Source organism: Daphnia pulicaria, chromosome 2 (assembly GCF_021234035.1).
Source record: "Daphnia pulicaria isolate SC F1-1A chromosome 2, SC_F0-13Bv2, whole genome shotgun sequence".
Classification (NCBI taxonomy): domain Eukaryota; kingdom Metazoa; phylum Arthropoda; class Branchiopoda; order Diplostraca; family Daphniidae; genus Daphnia; species Daphnia pulicaria.
The window spans coordinates 8,745,714-8,761,675 of NC_060914.1; the positions used below are offsets into that span (position 1 = coordinate 8,745,714).

Genomic DNA, 15,962 nt, shown 5'->3' on the forward strand with positions numbered 1-15,962 from the left:
GTAAATTTCTGGCCATCACGTGGTGCAAATAAAATGTGGGAATATTGCAATTACAAAGTGAAATATTTAAGTCTAACGAAATTCATTTTTGGGTGAATCGCAGAGAGTAAGGAACCGACCTTAATGGCGGTCGCCTGCCTAGCACAACAGAGAAAAATGAAAAATCATTTTGCAAAAATATTGATTTGATATTTTGCGACGACACATGATGAAAACACCTTTAAATAACAATATTAAAAAATATAACTGGCCTGTAAATAAAATATTTAACGTCGGTGAGTATGAACGGCTCTCGAGAGGGTGTCGCGTGAGTTGTATTTCTTCTAGCCACTCGAAGCCCCAAAAGTGGATAATTGGATGGAACAAAAATGAAATAAATTACACCATTCGATAGTAAATTTTCTTGCCGACAAGAAGGTATAATTAAAAAATAAATTGTTAAAATTATTGCAACAGCGACGAGCAAAATAAGAGGAGACTAGTCCAGGGGTACGTAAAGTGAAGAATCCGGATTCGGATTTCTTATCTCCCATAAGGATTTAGTTCGGACGGATTGCCGACAGAGGGTTTGCAGAGGCATGTAGACACTAGAACGTATCACCACTAGAATCCTTTAAGAATCAGCATTTCTTTCAAGGATTGATGATTCTTGAATCTCTTCCTTGATATCTTTACAGGGCCCGCAATCGCAACAAAGTTTTCACGTAGCCATTCTCCATTTCTTTATTTCCCTAATTCAAATTGTTCGTTTCTTCTTTTCTCTCTTTCGGCTCGGATTGAAGTATTTTGAAATCTTTAATCATGAGTCTTGGATCGTCTTCTTCTGAAAAGAGTTTTTTTTATTTCCAGCCTTTGGAAAGGTAGCCTACTTTGATATAAATTACAACGTCGAGGTAGTTGTATCATCGCCAAAAATACTCAAGGAAATCGCATAACTTCTCAATATTTTCACATCCTCCTTGATTGAAGTTTTGCATTGTTCTAAGAGATGGTTTCAGTTCCGACCGAAATATGTCCCTCGCGTAACAGACCTTCATTCATTCATAATTAGTTGGCGCTATGTGCCGATAAAGAAATAATTGTCATAATCGTAGAAATATAATGCAGTGTACTTGCGAGAGTACATCACGTTTTCTTCGCTGGGATACACTCAAAGAGACGGCCAGTCAGGCATCAACATGACACACGAAATGAGGTAATGGAAGGACAGGGAAGAAAGAAAAAAAAAACGCAAAATAGAATAAGAATGATGAGAAACGACGCTGTAACGTACAATCGAAAGAGAGTGGTGGAAGGGAAATGTTTTTATATACAAAATAATTGCCAAACGATTCTGTGACACAAGATGTTTCGTCTCAATCGACGAAGCTCTTGAGAGACAACACTATGTAAAATGAACAGCATTTTGGAGAAAGAAAACGCTCTAGACTGAATGGATTTCACGCCATCGTCAACCACATCAGTCGAGGCCAATACATTTTCTCAAATTGATTACATTGGTCGCCTCCAAACGTAAAAGCTCCTATCCATTTACAAACTGAAACATAAAATCGTTGACACGCGCGCACACACACACGCATACTCAAGCATACACACACACATAAGAATGAAAACAAATTTCAAATATTTTGTCAAAATTGTCATCAAATTTCAAATTTTCTCTTTCATGATTTCGGGAGAGAACGTTCGGGCGGAGTGGGATCTTTGCCTCCTCCCATCGAAGAGTACATGGAGGCGTAAGATCCTAGCGAACTTAATCCAGGCAAACCACTTAATCCGGGAGGAAGTACCGGAGCCAAGGCTGGTGGATACCCGCGCTGGATCATATCTTTATAGGCTTGAGCTGTTACTTCGGCCGCCGCACTTGACTGCATCATCTGCTGGTGGTGATGATGATGAAACATGGCGGACGACGTCGGCGGATGGTGAAGCTGTGGGGGACCTGCAGCGGCTGCAGCGGCCATAAAAGCTCCGGCGCCTACTGGAAGGCTGTACATGTGCGACGAGTACAGCGATGAATAGTAGGATGCGAGTGCCGGATCCAGTAACGGCGGATAGCCAGCGTGAAGGCCGGCTGACGAACTGGATGTGGTCGGTTTACTGGCCCCGGAAGACGATGACGATCCGCCGTAATGCGACGACGTCATTGTTGGTCCGGATTTGGTCATTGATGAGGCTCCACTCGATGACGAGGCATTCATGGTCACTAAACTATCAACCATTCGTGGATAACTTTGTGTCTGTGGTTGTTGTTGTTGTTGCTGTTGTTGCGGAGTAACTGAAACACGATCCATCCGCATCATCTCTTTTTCTTTCCGGTGCCGAGAGTTTGAACTTGTCTCTTCTTTGACGAGAGGAACAACCGAAACAGAGTGGCGTTGTGAGTTTGAACTACTTCCGGCTCCGCTGGATATTTTACCCTCAGCGCCGCTGCCATCGATTTTGACGTTGAGGCTAATCGATACATCGCCGGATCGAGGTGAGTTGTTCCATTGTTTAGATAGACCTGGAAGTTTATTTTGTTGGTGGCCGCTCAAATCCAGCAAAGGTTTTCCATTGACTTCAATGTGGCTGGAAGAATGAGCGGGAAACGGCTGCTGTCCTTTTCTGCTGGAATGATGATCTTCCTGTTTCATATTGTTAATGGACCGGCTAGTCAAGTCAACCAGTGGAATGGCGGAGGATCGTGCCGGGGGGACTTGTTGAGATGTCGGCATAGAACAGCGAGATAGCGAATGGTTGGCCTGGGTTGGTGCTGGCGGAGGTGGAGCAGGTCGAGGTGGGGTGATGTTTTGCAGCGGAGGTGGTCCGGAGTTGACAGCCGGAGGAATCTTGTTGTTATTGATTGCAGGTGCTGGTTTAGAGTGAGCAGCCGGAATGGCAGACGAAGATCCAGCGGGAAGAGTGTTGTTTGTCGTGGTTCGATTTCTTTTTATGTCCAAATTGGGATCGACGTAGATGCGACGGGATGGAACAAAGATGGACGGAGTAGCTGCGGCTGGAGCGGGTGGTCTCAAAGTCAATTCCAGCATAGCGGCAGCGCTTGCTGGTAAAGGATTGCCGCCCGTGGCTTTATCCGAAAGCATCTGTGCGTACCACTGGCGCAGCTGCTCCGAAGCCGGAACCTCTCCGGCCGGAATGCTGGGCAGAGTGATGGGCTTCTGACTATGAGCTGGTGGTGGTGGTCCCAATCCGGCTCCTTGCGCCGACGAACCAGTCGGCTGCTGTCCGCCCTTGTTTGCCTTTGGACTATCGACCACAATCTTTTGAATAACCGACGGTCGGCGGATGTCTCCGTCTTTGGTCACTTCACTACTTCCCGAATGGATTTTAGATTCTTTGATGCGATTCATTTTTGATCCCGAAGAATCCAACTGCTGTGCGTATCGAGCCAAATCTCCAAGTGCCGAAAGTTGCTTTGCATCGCCGGTAGCTGCCGCTGCTGCTACGGCGGCCAACAAATTTGCTGGATCGCCAGCCGCCATCAATCCAGCCAGATTCAAACTAGACGATTCAGTCATCGCTTTCAAACGTTCCTTCATCTCCGTTGGTACCTATTTTTGGCAAGGAATAAAAAGTAAATTATGTTAGATGATTATTCACTTCCGGCTGTTAAACCACAAAAAAGCGCCCCAAGCAAGTTTGTGTAACTAAAAAACACCTAGAAATCGGACGGATAGGATCAGGGTGCAGACAAGCACACGCACACAGAGACAGAAATCCGAAAAGCGATATTAACAAGCAATATCCCCAGGGTGAATAATGTCCACACCAAAAATAAGTTTCTGTTCATATTATACATGAACAACCAAAAAACGTGGTCTCGGACGGGAAAGGTCATATATACAAGCACACCAAAGCTCAAGATTTCCGGGCTTCCGGAATCCAAAAACAAAAAAACCGAAACAAAAAATAAAATTTGCCCAGGAATTTGTTTTTAAAAAATGACACGGGAGCCTATCTGACCTCTGAAGAGAGGGAGTCGTCGGCTGGACGAGTCAAGTCACTCCGCACAGCCACTTTGGCGATAGGTTGAGACGTTGTAGGAGGATGCGACAGAATCATGATTTCCGGCTCGGAATGGACACCATCATCAGGTGCTTCCGGAGGCGGCGGTGGTGGCGGTTGTGGATGTCGGACAATAACGGAACCTGGTAATGAACTCTCGACAATCTTTGGTGATTTAGAGGTCTCTTCCGCCGAGGGCGGTAGGCAACTTTCGACGATCCGCAACCGATCCATCCGTCCTACATCCGTACCACCACCACCGTTAGATGGCGGCTGTTGGTTCTTGTCCTCCTCATCTTCAACGTGCTCTACCGGCGCTGCCGCGAGCTATTCAAGTGCATTAAGACAGTTTACCATCGTGACGTCATACAACTTTCTCTCTTTTCACATTTTTAATTCCATCGAATGCAATTGACCTATTTTTCTCTCCTTTTTTTTCCTTGTTTCTTTTCTTTTACGTCGATGTTTGAAAATGTTAATTTTATTTACCTCGAATGGCAGATCAGAAACATCAGAAATTTTGCGCTTCTTTGGCGGAGTAGCGACGGAAGTGCTGGCCATTGTGGATTCTTCCGCCGCCAGTGACATGGCATGTCGTTCATACGGCAACAACAACCTACGTCAATGACGGTTAAAGCTTTTTTATTATATTGGTTTTTTGGGGTTGTCGTTTTACTTTTCATAGTGACGTCGGGTGCAAGTGGCGGCGCTGGTATTGCTGGGATGTCCGCCCAGCTCGATGTAAATCCCTTTCCATTGTTTATTGGCCACGGCTGCTTCATAGCCGCCCGCGCGTTGAACTTTTGTGTAAAAAAGGAATAAATCCACTGCGAAATTAAGCAAACAGATATTGATTAGACATTTTCCAAAGGATATCTCAAAATGATAATAATACGTTGTTTGAATCCTAAACTGGGCAATCGGCCAATAGGCGTCCCTTGTCCAGCCATGAATTTGTGCAGTTTCTGCATGAATACTTGCTCTCCCTTGGGTCGATCACCAGCTCGGTAAGGAGCAGGAACATTACGAATTCCGGGCTTCATGGGGGAATCTTTGCTCTATTTAAAACAAAAGATATTTCAATTGAATTAATCCGATTAAATATTTCTATTATTATTTTTCTTTTTTTACTAACCCTGGATGATGAAGTGACGGTGCTGACGGATGATTCCGACTCGTTGGATTCTGATCCGGGCGAATGGCTTCTCTTTTTGCTGCGCATTTTTTTCGGGCGGCCCTTCCATTTGGGTGCTAGAACAAATGATAAAATGATATAACAGCGCTCGATTGAGTGCTAGTGCCGTGCCGTCATTAATTACCGAGATGATTGCACAAAAGTTCATGGTCCTCGAGTTCTGGGTAGTCAAAAGTATCTTTACAAAAGACGACGCGAGTGTTTGGAGACGGAGCTGCCCGTCCGCCAATGGCTTCGACCACAGCTTGGCGCATGTAATCCGTCTGGTTGTGCCCTTCCAGCCGCTTTAATGTCGACCGATAGCGACAGTAAGCCGGATAACTCAATACTAGAACGTTGGACGAACTGGCGTCACCTTTTAAAAGAAAAATATGTTAAAAATAATAAGTCAAAGTTATCAATATATATCAAAGTTATTAAACATTCGTGTTTAATTAAACCACGAAAAGTGGAAAATCAATATCAAGTTCGTTAAAACTAAAAGTTGGGCAAGTACAACTTGGTAGAGTAGAATTCTTGCTTAATTGGGTTCAATGAAGTTTGTTGACGGAACAAAGTTCACTTTTCCACAATTACGGCAAATTCAAAGTTGACTCGACTACAAAATCAACATATAAACTTCTTCTCACCGATGGCTTGTTTCTCCTTGATGACGTCGCGCATGTCCAGCACGCCGATGTTGGATCCAGCAGCCGGAATGGCCTCCGTCGAATCTGCCTCGTCGGGCGAATCCGGTGGAGACGGCGGCGGAGTAGGGCAGTGGCGCTCCCAGACGGAAGGCAAGCCCTTCTCCCATTTGACGTCGTCCACCAGCCATGTCGCCAAATCGGAAACTTTCAAAACGACCTTTTCCGAGATGGAAACCACCTCATCCTGAAAAAATATATTCCCAGAAAAGAAAAATTAATAATTTGTTTTTGTCGAGTTAAATCAATCGCTAGGTGTCGTGAGAATCCAACCGGTCGTGACAAAAGAAAGTTGAAGCTCACGGTCGTTTAAAAAATCGTGAACATAATGAGGTCAAGATGGAAATCTGTCATGTACTGGAACCGGATCGAAATTCAACACCATTTCCTTTCTGATGGGAATCATTGTCGTTTATTTTGAAATGCGAGATATTTAACCACCGTGGCGGGAGTTGTTGCTTATTCATTTCACCTCATTAATTCGAAAAGCAACAAAACAAAAATGGCACCAAGACTCGCACAACATTCCAAGGCTGCCTGTATACATATTGCGTAGTCTACATAGTTTAATGCTCGGTTGCCAGAGTAACTGAGATCGATAATAGGTACTCTATTCAAAAGGCAATCATGGAAATTGTGCCAGCCAAAAATTGTGATCCGGATAATAGAGCAATCGACTTAAAAAAATATCGCTAATGCTGTTATCATCATTGTATAACCTACACAACAACACACAGATAACAAAAAGAGAAAAGTCCGCCAGCCAGCGTATGATAATGAAGGTTATCTCATGACGACCCTAATAATAATTCTTTTATTTTTGAGAATAATCAATTGCCAAAGCTCTTTATGGATGGTCGATTCATCGATCGTCGTCGTCGTCGTCGTCGTTGGTCGTGTATTTCATATGTGCGCGATAAAACGAGATGAGAAGCTCGACGATAGGATGAAAAAAAAAGAGGTTCTTGGAGAGCCCTGTAAAGGGCTGTGCGTGCTTCGAATACCACTAAAGGGCTTTTCTTATTTATGGCAAGTATATATATATATATATATACACACACACACACACACATACACAGTAGTTGTTGGATCCAAAGATCGATCCATGGAGAGGGGAGATCCATGGCGGAAGGTCCAATCAATGAGGTCCATCATCCGTCATTGCGATCCTCGTTTTTCCTCTCATTACAACTTTAGAGCCAATCTCCTTCTTAATCAAGATTTACAGCGGTCACGCTAGTCACAAGTGATGGATCCAAAGTTTGAAGAAGGAAACTTTGCTTTCTCCTCAGTTATTCAATGCGATCAACATGATCGATAACACTGTCATGCAAAATAATGCCAACTTAATCATCATCTACCCCTGATAATGTTGCCATCAGCCACTAGATGGCCAAACACCAAGTCGGCGAATTTTTACAACTCGTTGCACCGAATGTTGAACCGTGGCTATTTAATCAAGAGGCGCATTAAAAGTTAAAAGAGTGTGTGTGTGTGTGTGTAGAGTTTGAGATAGTGGAACTCGTAAACGATGACGCTTCTTGGATCATATCGATTAGTTTTTTGTATCCACGCAACTTGAACGCTCGACGCTAGGTGGCAAAGCCAGTCAAACTTAAATCAAGACGGAAATTTTAGCCCTCAGGGCCAACAAGGCTCTATTTACTATTAAAAAATGTACATTTTCGACCGTCATAAAAATACACGTTCTCTTTTCCGCCCCAAAAGAGACCCGGGGCCAGGTGCTCCCCCCCCCCCTTCCACAGTACAACACGACGAGCAATTAACATGTGTGCTTGGACGACCAAGGGCGCGGTTTTTCTTTTAGTTGAAAAATAAATAACATTTGTTCCGTCATTTTCTCTATTATTCAATGATCAAAGATGCGTCCAAACGGATCTGCGCCACCATCCGGCCAGAAACATTTATTTAAAAACGAGAGAAAAGAAGCTTGGCCCTAAGGCAGTGATTTAATCTCCAGGAAATAACGGATCTGTTTTACAACTCCCCCCTTTTTTCTTCCTTTCATAGAATGTGTCCTTCGAATTCAGTAAATTGGGTTTCGGCTGCACACACAAGTTTTTGAGTTTTGGGTTGTTGTTGTTTTATTGGGAGGAATGCAAATTTCGCCGGGGTGAAAGTGACTCAATTTGAGACAAGTACTAAAAATTTCCCTTACATGGTGTTGGGGCTTTTCAAAACCAAAGAGCAACAGCAATTCCTGTGAATCAGCCGCCAGGCGTCGTCACCCAACTCGTTTTGCCAGTTTAATAAAAGAAAAACATTTGATCGGATCAAAAGTTATTAAATTCCGTCCATCCGGATTTTTCTCAGCCAAAATGTGACAATCGTCAAGCGCAATTGAAAATGATAATCGAGAGAAAGAGAAAGAGAGAGAAGAACATGTGTATGATAATTCTTCTTCATATAAGAGAATCGTGTCTGCGTAAAGATCAATAAAATCCCCTCGGAGTTTCTCTGGTATGAATCTCATTAATTTCAATTGGATGCGCCCCGTTGCAATGGCTGCATTTTAATGCCCCGCGTCAAGCGCAAATCGATTACAAATCTCAATATTTAATGGAAACACGCTGAAACTCGAATCGATTGACACACACAAAACTACAAAAGTCGAAACGAAAATGAATCTAATTGCATGGCTTCGAGAGATGGCGTTAGTGTCTAACACTCACACACAAAGTTTCACTCCCCCCGGCCATAAGGCTATGTGTTTATCCTGTCCCCTTTTATTTTTATTTTCTACCCCAGGCATACGCTAATCATTACCAGACCGTATGAAAACTAATGAGATAGTCTCTCTCTCTTGAACGTATCGATACAGTAGGAAATCGATGCAAAATAAATAAATAAAAGTTCAAAGGGTCAATTTCATCTGACGACATTCCGTGAAATCGGTGCCACTCGCAATTGACCCACTTTGCAATGCAAGTCGGATTTGCTGAGCGTGGAATTCATTTCAAGGTCATTAAAGGGTCGTTGGTAAGTTAAGTTTCAAAGTTCACTTGTATAGAAAGGGGGGAGGGGAAAAGATTGCCCAAAAAAGATTACAAAAATATATATGTCCCCGAGACTTTGGGAGAGAATCGTGTGTGTGTGTGTGCGCGTTTACCAATATTTTAACGACAATATTCTTTTTTTCTAAAATACACTACGCGCCAATCGTAGTCGAGGGGCGTGTCCAACTGGGCCGCGCACGGAAGTTGGGCCGGCGCCTGGTGTTTCGAATCCAACACTGGGCGCCGAATGAATTCCGCGAGAGACACACACACACAAACTTGCTATCTGTGTTCATTTCACCTTAATGAAACTCGAGGTATGTCGACGACAAGAGAGCCTATCAGAAATGACGTTATTTAAGATGGTACGAGTATCAGATGATTGAATTAATTACGTATCGATCGAGCTGCAGTAGCGCCACCACTACCAACCCCCATTCGTCATCCATTATTCATTAGTGCTGATCATGTAAATGTCTCTTGGATGCTTGCGCAACATTTCGCGCGCGACGGCATTTCGAGATGATGCAGCTCACGACAGCTCGTTAAAAAATGTCGTTTATTTCAAATGTGTAATCGAAAGCGCACTACAACGTTATCCCCTCCGTTTTCCCTAGATCGATAGACAAGTAACATATCGATGATTGAAGAGCCAATCCGAAGAGAGCCAGTTATTAGGGGGCAGTCAGGCGGTAATTCATTTAACAACAGCTGCTGCTCCCACCACAGCCGCCATATTCCGGATCGATTTCAAAAAATAAAAAGTTATGTTGCCAAATGAGTCATTTTTATTTATTCATTTTGTCCCGATTATGACAATGTTATTTTTTTCGCAGTGAGAGAGAGAAAAAAAGGTATGGAGTGTCATGGCCGCCGAGGAGATTAAAAATAAAGCCACTTCCTTTCCAAACTAGCGTAATCGCATAATAGCATTATCTCAGAGAACCGTTGCTGTTTCCAACATCTGTTGCAACAACACGAGTAAACTTCCAAGGTCAATTAAGGTTTAGAGAGCTCTTGTGTGTGTGTGTCTAAATGGAGTGGTGGGATGTAAATTCTCTCATAGAAATTCAATTAGCTTCGATGAATTCCGTTATCCCCCCCCCACCACCAATACAAAATGGAACATGGCAACTTGCCAAGGCCGAAAAGGATTTCACCAGAAAAGTTATGCATTTTTCATCGTAAACATGGATGAAACTAAAGCCATTAAATTGGGACTCTTTTGTTCATCAAGGATTAACGACAAGAGGGAAAAACACGAAATGAAGTGAATAAATAAAACAGAAAAACCCCATCAGCTGATTTCAAATATTGAATGAGCGTCGGGTGATAAGATAGTGTGGTGTGCGCCTGCCTGCCTGGAGGTCGAGAGAGGGGGGGGGGAAATGCCCTCCGGGCGACCATTGGGCAACTCTGGAAAGACTCTTGAGAAAATGTGAAAGAGCCTTTTAAGGAACCTTTTAAAAAAATAAAAACGGTTTCAAATTTATCAAACGTCGTTTTTCGCTGCTGCTATGTTTGTTCATAATAAATGAGACATTGTTGTTTTGAAAATGACCTATTTTCGTATCGAATATCCGAACTTTGCTCTCTTCTCTGTAAATTGTTAATATTGGAGCGAAAAACTCGATTTGTTTCCATCGCGCGTACATCACATGCCAGATAGTGGGAGGAGCTTGAGTCGAGAGAAAATGTCGGATCGCGCAATTGGCTGAAGTTGTAGGGGTTCGATTTGAATACGCCAGGCAAAATCGATCCGTCATTAATTTTCACTATCTCTTATTGTGCAAAACTTTTGTAATTTTCCGGAATTAAATTTTAAAAAATAAAAAGTTTGTGGTTGCTATGCCAAGTAAAAAAAAGCCATAAACATTGGGCTTCATATTATTAACACGATATGTTGTACCCCCCCCCTCACTCTCTCCCCTCTCTCCCAAAAATCCCATTCCACCACTTCAAACCGTTCATCAGACCCTACACTTTGGACTAGTATTCGCTGCAGACGACGCACATAATAAGAAAGCCCACCTGCCCTAAGGCCAATCAATCGATTGATATGGAAAAAAGTATTGACGCCAAAAGAATTGATGTTAACTCGTTCAACAACAATCGTCGTTGCAGAAAATAATCAAAGTTAATGATGCATGTTTAGAGAGTAAAATGTCAACAAAATGAAAAGTTGTGTTCGACATTGACGGATGGGATCCGAGTCGATTAAAAATCAGGAAACGTCGCCATGTTTACAGTTGCCTAGATTGGATCGTCGTTGTGAAAAACGGGGCCGTTGCTGAGCTGATAAGCCGCACCCATCTTGGTTCGACACGCGCTTCAAAGTTATTTCGGGATTTCATATTACGTAATCATTTACTTGGAAACCGCATTTTCGCTTTAATCAAAAGGACGACGACGACGTCAGGTTGAAAAGCCAATCAGCAACTAATGAAAATGACGCAGTCGTCGTTTCAAACTTTTAGGCCCCCCCGTCAATCAATAATCCTATGTGAAACAATCAAGATTCCCGCTACTTGACGACGATAGAACAGCTGTTTGACAACTACTAGTAGTAGAGGGGGGGGGGGGGGGGAGAAAAGCTGGCCCATTGTATTGCGCCAGCGCCAGATGCATTTCATATTTTAATTCCCCCCCCCTTCCATCTGCAGCGCCATCTTGGGTCTTATTTTTTATTATTCGACGAATTGTCGTTTTGATGAAAATGGACGTAAGAACACAAGGAATTCAATAAATCAACTTGAATAAAAAAGAAAGAAAATGCGTTGAGCAAGCACACACATGACCGTAATACTATTCATATTTGGCAACGGCGTTAATTGATTCCGTTTCGAAAGTCAGAAGAAACACTTCCGCTTGTGAACTGGTGGAATTCACCTTGAAACCTTTTTCCCCATCTGAAAAAGAATGTTCCAACATTAAAAGAAAAAACAGTATTTTTTTCCTTTTTATAATGACTGTAGTTTAGAGAGAGTTTGGCATTAGCGCCATCTTTGGGCATGTGCGGAAACTCTATGCATGTGCCTCATTCAAATACACATCTCAAAAATGAGTAGAGAAAAATGATCACACACACAGAGCAATTCAGGTTTTTCTCTTTTTTCTAACCTGGAAAATGAATCGTGTCAATAGTTTACGGTACCTCTCCATGTTCTTCATGTCGTCCATCGGGAGTGTTTTCGGGCAAAAAGTACAGCTTGAGACTGGCCAGCGGCGATGAAGAAGATGGTTGATGATGATGATTATGCCCGTTGTTGTGAACGGGAAACTTTTCGTCCTCCCACAATAATTGGAGTTCTCCTATCGAGACGATTTCTTGATCCGTCCACATTTTGACAAAGAAGAAGTCGCCCAATGCCAGGACACGTCGATGACATGATTGGCTGGACAATTTCACCGCTTTGTACAAGGTGTAGGTCCCATGTTGGCCGCATGATGCCCCGACCCATTCAAATCCAGATGATGAATCTCCTCCATCCGTGGTGCCATGACAATCACCCATCACGCTACCATTATTACTACCATTGCTACTACTATTACTGCTACAGCTGCTGCTGCCCTGATGGCTCAACCCGTTGTGCTTGATGGCCGCCATTTTTCTACTAATCACGTCCAAATTTGTTTTCAATAGTTCATAATAGCCATCTTTGATTTTTACAAATACTTTTTCTTTTCTTTTCCCCCACTCACACACGTACACACATACACCACACACAATCACATGCACACCGATAAACTCGTCGATTGGTTAGTTCTTTTTTTTCTTTTAAATTTAATTTGTAGATTCGATTTCATTAATAAATATATTAAAAAAACGGGCGTGACTTGCGTCGTGTGTAACCGGCGTGGCTTAAGTCCCGGACTCGACTGGGGATGATCTACACACACATACACATACACGGGGGTATATACTACAGAGAAAAGAAAGAAAAATGTTCAAAAAGAGGGGGGAAGATTTGAGACTCCGCCTTGGTATTGGTGATGCTCCGCCTTTCGATGGGTGAGCAAAGGGAGGAGAAGGCGGGGCCCAACGGGGCGATCGAGAGAGATGACACTATGCGTCAAGTCTACCGTTGGCTCACCCATCTAATTTGTCTCCAATTGTTATGTTTCGAAAGAATGTTTCCGACCTTTATTGAAATGTCGGCCATTTCCCTACCAAAATGCCACTGATTCTATTTCGTTGAAATTTCGCTTGTAGCACACTTTTTCCTTTGTTCTTAGACTGCCACCCTCCATCTTCACCAGACAAAAGAGGGTGGCCATATTTTTTAATGGTTTCAACTTTAATGAGAATTTATTTATACTAAAAATAAAAAATTAAAATTAAAACGTGACGTGAGTGAACCTTGTCGTCATGCCACAAAGTTCGCATGCGTGTTGTGTAAGACGAGAGATATGAGATATTTGATTATTTGGTCCGATGATATTGGAATCTAATTGAATGGTCATTGCAATCGTTTTTCACTGAGTGCATCGAAACGCACAGAGAGAAAAGAAAGGTTTTGACAGTAGTAGTCGAGTTTAAATCGGTGCGGCCGTTGGCTCGACCACGCGGTCCGTCACGGCCTTTGCTGCTAATTTGCTTAAAATCTTTTTCTTTTTCAAAGAGAATAATAATAAAAGAAAATGGCTGTAATACATTTTCCTCCGTTAGTTTTCTCTTTCTCTCTCGCATATAATTTTTTCCGAGATTTTTATTTTGGGTTTAAAAAGTGCCGGAGGCGATTCAATCTCCCCCTCCACCCAATGGAAAATCGTCATAAAGAACAAAAAAGATGATCCTAATGTTATCGCTTGACATGGACCCATGCGCCATCTTGGAGCTAGCATTCATTACTACACGCATCATGTCCACACACTGGGGCGAATCAATAAAATTGTATCAAATACATATAACCTCGTGAGCGTGATCCATCACCAGATGGCCCGCATCTTGTCGACTCTGTGTTGTCACAATAGGCAGGTGCGACCGTGATTGTGCAACGGCAAGCGGAATGATAACAGGTAATCAGGTGTGTGTATGTTTTTTTCTTTTTCTTCCTGGCCTGGCCGTTTTCTCTTAAAACCTTTTTTCTGGTTGTTAACGGAGCCGTGGAAAACAAAATGGCGCCTGCGCTATATATACTTGTACTATACTACACACACATATTTACATGGAGAAATTGGAGAACAGGAAACGCTCCCTCACCGAGAGCGCGCCCCACGCGTCCCAAATCTCCTCTAGTCCCAGACTCATTTAATTTATTCCTTTTTTCGTCTTTTATTTTTATTTTTATTTTTTTTAGTTAATATTAAGTATTAGAAAAAAAAAGTGGCATTATCTTTGGAAATCGTGCAGAATATTATCCTGATATTTCCTTTGGACAGAGAGAGAATGTTGAAGATATGCAATCAGAGTGCTTCCCCCCCCCCTTCTCTACCTCTCCTTTTTAATAAGAGGGAGTGGCCTCCACCACTCGGATGAGGGTGGCAAACTACACTCACCGTAGATGTGTGGATACTTGGCTACAAGCGGCTATTCAACTTCAAAAACTAATATATGTCTCTCCCGAGAGGAGGAGGGGGGGGGGGGGGTACAACTTAAATCATTTCAAAATATATATGTACTATAGAACATTCCAGAACTTGTCTGCTGATGAAATTTTCGTTATCGACTATATAAAGTTAATGAGATTTTGGACGATATTAACCGCATCGATCAAGTTTGGCGCGTAGTTTGACCAGAGTTAATGTGCACACACACACAAGCCATATCCGCTATACACACCGTCATACCGATATATACCATTTAACCCATTTCGTCACCATTTTGTTTTGTTGCCATTCCCCTGTGGTAGTTTTCTACAGCCAAGAAGAACAAAAGGAAACTTGAACCACTGTAATCGAAATCGACTTTGATTGGAAAGTATTCTAAGAAACAAAATGGGTTTTTGGCAGTGTCGGCCCCTGCGGCAGGTGATATGCTATATTCCCGTGGGTCTCAATAAAAAAACCGTTGAAATCCAATTCAATACGACGAACGACCCTCCCTTCTATGTTTTCTCAGTGTGGTAGTGGTGGGTATGACCCTCCGCAAATGTTTTATTTCTTCTTCTTTTTATTTATTTATATTTCCCACAAAATGCCGAGCGAGAGAGACCTACTTCAATCTTGTGATATCAGCAGAAGAGAGGCCGTCATTAAAAATGCACAAAATTATTATTGACGATCGACACGCCATCTGGCTCGCCCCGCCGGTGCTGTGTGACGTCACACTTGCTTTCTTCTCTCGAGCAATCACATCTGATTACACAACAGCTCAGCTCGGAAACGGCATTCCTAGTATCCGCTCGTCTTCTTTTTATTATAAGACGTAGTAGCTCTCATTTTAAATATTTTATCCATCCAAATTGCCACGACGGATGAATCCAACTTGATTTGTTCATTCGTAACGAGTGTAAACTGCTCTGTGTGTGTCGCTCCAGTAGTAGATGTTTAACCTTTTATGTCCGTTTTAAAAATAGTAACGCGTTTGATGTTGGTTGCAATCAATCCGCACAGGTGGCGCTGACGCCCATCGCTCCCCTCCCCAAACAACCTATTGTGTCATATCATCCGTGCCGTATATAATAACACAAGTGAACAAGCGAAAAAATAGCACGAAACACAAAAAAATATATAAAAAGCTCTTTGGTGAGAACGGAGATCGGAATCATTGATTTTTTTGTATTATTATTATTATTATTTTCCCGGTTGATGAACTCTGGCGATTGGCTACAGGTTGATGACGCGCCCCGGTGTGTAAGACGATCCTAATCCACATACACACACACGACGTCTCTCTTACTTATTATATTAGATATCAATAGAAATATTAGAAATATTGATCGAATCGATCCATCCTGCTAGGCAGCTACGTGCGTGTGTTATTACGTTTTACCCGAGACTCCGCCCATCTGTAAATGTTGTAAATGTATATACATGGAAATGTTGGACGCTGTGTGTGTGTGTGTGTGCCTCTCTGGCTGTAATTTATTGACTCGGATCGATCCACGAAATTCC

The 15,962-nt window shown here is 42.7% G+C and overlaps 1 protein-coding gene across 2 annotated transcripts; it reads right to left on the minus strand.

Moving 5' to 3' along the window:
- Window positions 1-1,091: 1,091 nt before the first annotated feature.
- LOC124327647 (AT-rich interactive domain-containing protein 5B-like) lies at window positions 1,092-12,818 on the minus strand. 2 transcript variants are annotated; one of them, XM_046786637.1, is made up of 9 exons: window positions 12,061-12,818; window positions 5,833-6,076; window positions 5,328-5,558; window positions 5,144-5,259; window positions 4,904-5,066; window positions 4,685-4,835; window positions 4,498-4,624; window positions 3,967-4,335; window positions 1,092-3,554 (listed from the first exon to the last, which is right to left on the minus strand). In XM_046786637.1, exons 1-9 carry the CDS (start codon window positions 12,511-12,513, stop codon window positions 1,665-1,667), a joined length of 3,744 nt encoding a protein of 1,247 aa, XP_046642593.1. In that variant the 5' UTR covers window positions 12,514-12,818; the 3' UTR covers window positions 1,092-1,664. The 2 variants fall into 2 exon arrangements, with proteins under 2 accessions (XP_046642593.1, XP_046642594.1); XM_046786638.1 differs by lacking the exon at window positions 3,967-4,335 and having other exon boundaries at window positions 12,061-12,817.
- Between the last annotated feature and the right edge of the window lie 3,144 nt (window positions 12,819-15,962).

Bases quoted from the DNA above. Each gene is read 5' to 3' on its own strand.
- LOC124327647 (XM_046786637.1), bottom strand. From the start codon at position 12,513: ATGGCGGCCATCAAGCACAACGGGTTGAGCCATCAGGGCAGCAGCAGC. The intron at 5,559-5,832 runs GTGAGAAGAAGT...TTCTTTTAAAAG, and splicing joins CAAGGAGAAACAAGCCATCG to GTGACGCCAGTTCGTCCAAC. The intron at 4,336-4,497 runs GTAAATAAAATT...GCACTTGAATAG, and splicing joins TTTCTGATCTGCCATTCGAG to CTCGCGGCAGCGCCGGTAGA.